The 4,338-nt window shown below is 51.2% G+C and overlaps 2 protein-coding genes across 2 annotated transcripts; both read right to left on the reverse strand.

Annotated features, from left to right (window-relative positions):
- Positions 1–531: 531 nt before the first annotated feature.
- On the reverse strand, positions 532–2,787 carry LOC117165496 (uncharacterized). Its single transcript, XM_033348878.2, has 2 exons — positions 2,677–2,787; positions 532–2,427 (listed from the first exon to the last, which is right to left on the reverse strand). Exons 1-2 carry the CDS (start codon positions 2,785–2,787, stop codon positions 532–534), a joined length of 2,007 nt encoding a protein of 668 aa, XP_033204769.2.
- Positions 2,788–3,177: 390 nt separating this feature from the next.
- LOC117165494 (uncharacterized) lies at positions 3,178–4,338 on the reverse strand. The gene has a single exon (XM_033348879.2). It carries the CDS (start codon positions 4,336–4,338, stop codon positions 3,178–3,180), a length of 1,161 nt encoding a protein of 386 aa, XP_033204770.2.

Genomic DNA, 4,338 nt, shown 5'->3' on the forward strand with positions numbered 1-4,338 from the left:
TATTTGTGTTAATTCTGTGGAATTCATTGAACTACCCTTATTATCCTAATCGAAATAAGGGAATCGATCAGTTCGTGGCGTCGATTATTTAATCGTAACGGGAACTTACAACTCTCGTTGACGTGATATCTCGCGATCGCGTCTCTCCGCGAACGATCGAAACAACCATCGTGGTGGATAGATGACTGTGAGCGTGAGAAAAACCTAGCTTGTTTTATTACAGGGCTATTCGGATTTTCCTAATGGGTGCATACCCGCTTTCTCCGTGTTTTAAGTGCAACTAATAAACCCAAGGACCTCTCTAAAAACCGACTGTGTCTCGAGAATATTTTTAAGCTTTAGAAATTCTTCAAGACAAACGGATTGAAGACACATGGCGAAACAATACAGGGAAGTGAAAGTTATGGTGGGTCCTTAGGTTTATTGAGGGTCGAAGTGACGTTACGCAGGTCGGTTGTTGTCCGGTCGCCCGGGCTGGCGTGCAGATGTTTTAGGCGGCGTAACATCCTCCCCCCGTTGAGAGGGCACCGATCAAATTCTGGCTGTGGAGTCAGGTGTGTCGTTGGTGACCTCCTTCGCTCCGTGTGGACGTTCGGCCTCGTCTGGATCTGGGTGGATGGGTAAGGGGACCAGTCTTTTGACACCGCGGTCCAGGATGCTTGTTGCCGTCTGCACGGTAGCGGTCCGGATGATTCCGTCGGCTCCTGGATGGACCTTGATTACGCGGCCCAACGGCCACTGCATAGAGGGTACGTTATCCTCCCTGAGGATTACTACGGTGCCTTCACGAATGTTATGTTTGCCCTTGTCCCATTTGTTGCGGCGGGTTAGCTCATTTAGGTATTCTCGATACCATCTGCTCCAGAAGTGCTGCTTAATCTGGTGAATGCGCTGCCAACTGGATAGCCGGCCTGATGGAACTGTCCTGAAATCACGCTCCCGTAAACTGGTTAGTGTGTCACCGATCAGAAAATGTCCGGGAGTGAGGACAGGAGGATCTTTCGGATCGGATGAGATGGGAGTCAGTGGGCGTGAATTGAGAATGGCTTCAATTTCGATCACAAGGGTGTTGAGGTGCTCAAAGGTCAGGAGCTCCGTGCCGACCACGCGGATGAGATGGCGTTTGAACGCTTTAACCGCGGCTTCCCATAAGCCGCCAAAGTGTGGTGAGTTCGGAGGATTAAAACGCCATTGTATTTGTCGGTCGGCGAGAAAATTCTGTACCCTATCCTGGTGGTCGTCGGACTGCAATAGGGTCCGGAGTTCTTGCAGCTGCCGATTAGCCCCGACGAAATTGGTGCCGTTGTCGGTGAGGATCGTTGCGCAGTATCCTCGCCGCGAGATGAAACGGCGTAGCGCGGCCAAGAAGGCGTCGGTGGTTAGGTCGCTGACTAACTCTATGTGGACCGCCTTTGTCGCCAGACAGACGAATATGGCGGCGTACGTCTTTATTTTACGTCGGTTGCGGTCCCTCCTCTCCTTGATGTAGAATGGGCCGCAGTAGTCGATTCCGACGTTCGTGAACGGCCGCGATTCGGTAATACGCGCCTCTGGCAAATCACCCATCAAGTATTCCACTGGTGGAGGGTTGGCTCTGCAGCAGCGGACGCACCTTCTGAGAGTGCGCCATACCTGGCTACGGCCGTCGATTGGCCAATAGCGCAGTCTCACCGCGTATAGTGTAGCTTGTGTCCCCGTGTGATGATTGTTCCGGTGCTCTTGCTCTATAATTAGCTCTGTCACCGGGGACTTTGGTAGGATGATCGGGTGTTTTTGGCTGAAGGGTATGGCGGAGTTGGCTAGTCGTCCTCCTACCCGGAGTAGCCCATCTTCGTCGAGGAAGGGGTTTAATGGCTGTAGTTTCCCTCCAACGTCCTCGCTTCGATTTTTCTGGAGGATCCGAATTTCAGGCGCGAAACGACTGGATTGTAATATTTTTATTAGTCTGTTGTGCGCTGCAGTCAGTTCGTCTGTGGTGAGATGGGCAGATAGGTGTTGCTTATGTCTCCATCGAAGACACCGGGCGACGATTCTTATTAGTCTTGGCCAAGACGAGTAACGATGGAGGAGTGTGTTGTCGCTAATATTCGTCCTCAGACAGATCGTCTTCTTTTGCTCCGGGAGGTCGACTACCGGTGTCGGGCTCCAGACCGGCCAATAGTTTTCGCTTTGCAGGAGCCACCTTGGACCGTTTTTCCAAATGGACGGACATAGGAATTCCTTGGGCGTCTGGCCTCGGGAGATGAGATCCGCTGGATTATCGTCGGTAGGCACATGACGCCAGTCGGAGGTATTGGTCTTGGTCTGTATCTCAGCGACTCGATTCGCCACAAATGTTTTCAAGGTGTGCGACGAAGACCTGATCCAATGGAGCACGATGGTGGAGTCAGTCCAGTATACTATCCGCGATATCTTGGTCGCCAGGGCCTGTCGTATTGACGAAATCAAGAACGTCAAAATAAGTAAATTCGAGCTTAATTCGAGACGTGGTATGGAAAGCGATTTGAGCGGCGCTACCTTCGACCGCGCCGTGAGGAGTCGAGTCCAAATATTGTTCTTTCGGTCCGTCGTCCGCACGTAGACGCGCGCCCCATATGCCCTTTCGCTAGCGTCACAGAATCCGTGTAGCTCAATTTTCGTTGCGGATTCAATGATGGTCTTCCGAGGGAACCTTACCACATTTAACAACGGCAATTGGGTGTGGTATTTGATCCATTCTGTGTGTACGTCTGTCGGAAGGGATTCGTCCCAATCTACCTTCAATGTCCAGACTTGTTGCAAAATCATTTTTGCTCGAACGATTACCGGCGCGAGCAATCCTAGTGGATCATAGATTTGTGCGATGACTGAACTGATTGATCGCTTTGTGACTCGGGAAGTGTCACTGATCGTCTTGACCGAATAGAGTATGGCATCGTCGGCTGAATCCCAAAAGACGCCGAGTAGTTTTGACGTGGATGACTCACCGAGATGTAATTTCTGGTTGGTGTCTTCTTCAGGTAGCCCTCGTAGCAGATCCCGATCGTTTGATGCCCATGTGCGGATATTTAGACCGGCCAGCTTAAGTAATTTCGTGAGATCATTCCTGACTGATAAGGCTTCGTCCTTCGTATCGGCTCCGGTCAACGCATCGTCGACATAGAAGTCTCGCCGTAGGATCTGCGCTGCTCTCGGAAATCAAGGTCCCTCGTCTTCTGCCAACTGTTTGAGACATCGGATGGCCAGATACGGGGCTGCGGATAGACCGAACGTTACGGTGTTGACTCGGTATGTTTCGATCTCTCCGTTGTCGGCACGCCACAGAATCTTTTGATAAGGACGATCTTCTGGACGTAGGATGAATTGACGGTACATTTTCTCGATGTCGCCGGTAAGGACATATTGAAATGACCGGAATCTCAATAGGATGTTTCTCAGGTCTTCTTGTAATTTCGGGCCCGTATGAAGGGCGTCGTTTAGGGACACTCCCTTGGTACTTGATGCGGAGCCGTCGAACACAACCCGGAGCTTGGTGGTGTCGCTCGATTCCTTGATCACGCCGTGATGTGGTAAATAATATCCGTGGTCGGTGGCGTGATCCGTGTTGATCTTCGTCATGTGACCCAAGTCTAAATATTCTTGGATCACAGCACTATACGCGGTTTCATATTGTTTGTCGCGTTGGAATCGACGATGAAGAGAGGCGAGCCTGCTCATTGCAGCGGCCTTCGATGACCCTAGTGAGGAAAGCTTTTCGTTGAATGGTAATGCAACGATGTATCTGCCTTCCTTGGTTCGTCGGACGTGGTTTCGGAAATGTTCTTCGCATAGTCGTTCAGATTCCGAAAGATGAGTAGTGGCCGGTCCCTCGTCGATCTCCCAAAACCGTGCGAGGTCCTCTTGCAGAGCCGTTGTGGTTGCGTGGAACGTATTTATCGCGGCTTGGGACGTTGGACTCCCCCCGATTACCCAGCCGAACCGTGTTTTAAGTAGACGTAGTTCAGGTTCGCCTGGTTGCGCCAGATTGACCTGCCCGATGCACAGCGACGCAAATGTTGATCCGGTACTAAGTAAGACATCGATCGGGGCTGGGCAATGGAATTGTGGATCGGCTAATTGAATATTTCTGGGTAATCCCAGACTCGAGGGGTCGATGGGCTCGCTTGGTATGAAAGTCGACATGGCCGGGATAACAAGAAATCTCAATGTTTTCTTATACTTGCCGTCCGTCGACGTGATTGTGGCCGTGGTGTATCGTTTTGCCGTTGTGCTCAAATTGTCGAGGGCTCCGATCTGGATCGCACATCTCCTTTGTTTTATACCGAGGGAATTCGCGAGCTTGTCGGTCATGAAGTTCAT

Source organism: Bombus vancouverensis, unplaced genomic scaffold (genome assembly GCF_051014615.1).
Source record: "Bombus vancouverensis nearcticus unplaced genomic scaffold, iyBomVanc1_principal scaffold0035, whole genome shotgun sequence".
Classification (NCBI taxonomy): Eukaryota; Metazoa; Arthropoda; class Insecta; order Hymenoptera; family Apidae; genus Bombus; species Bombus vancouverensis.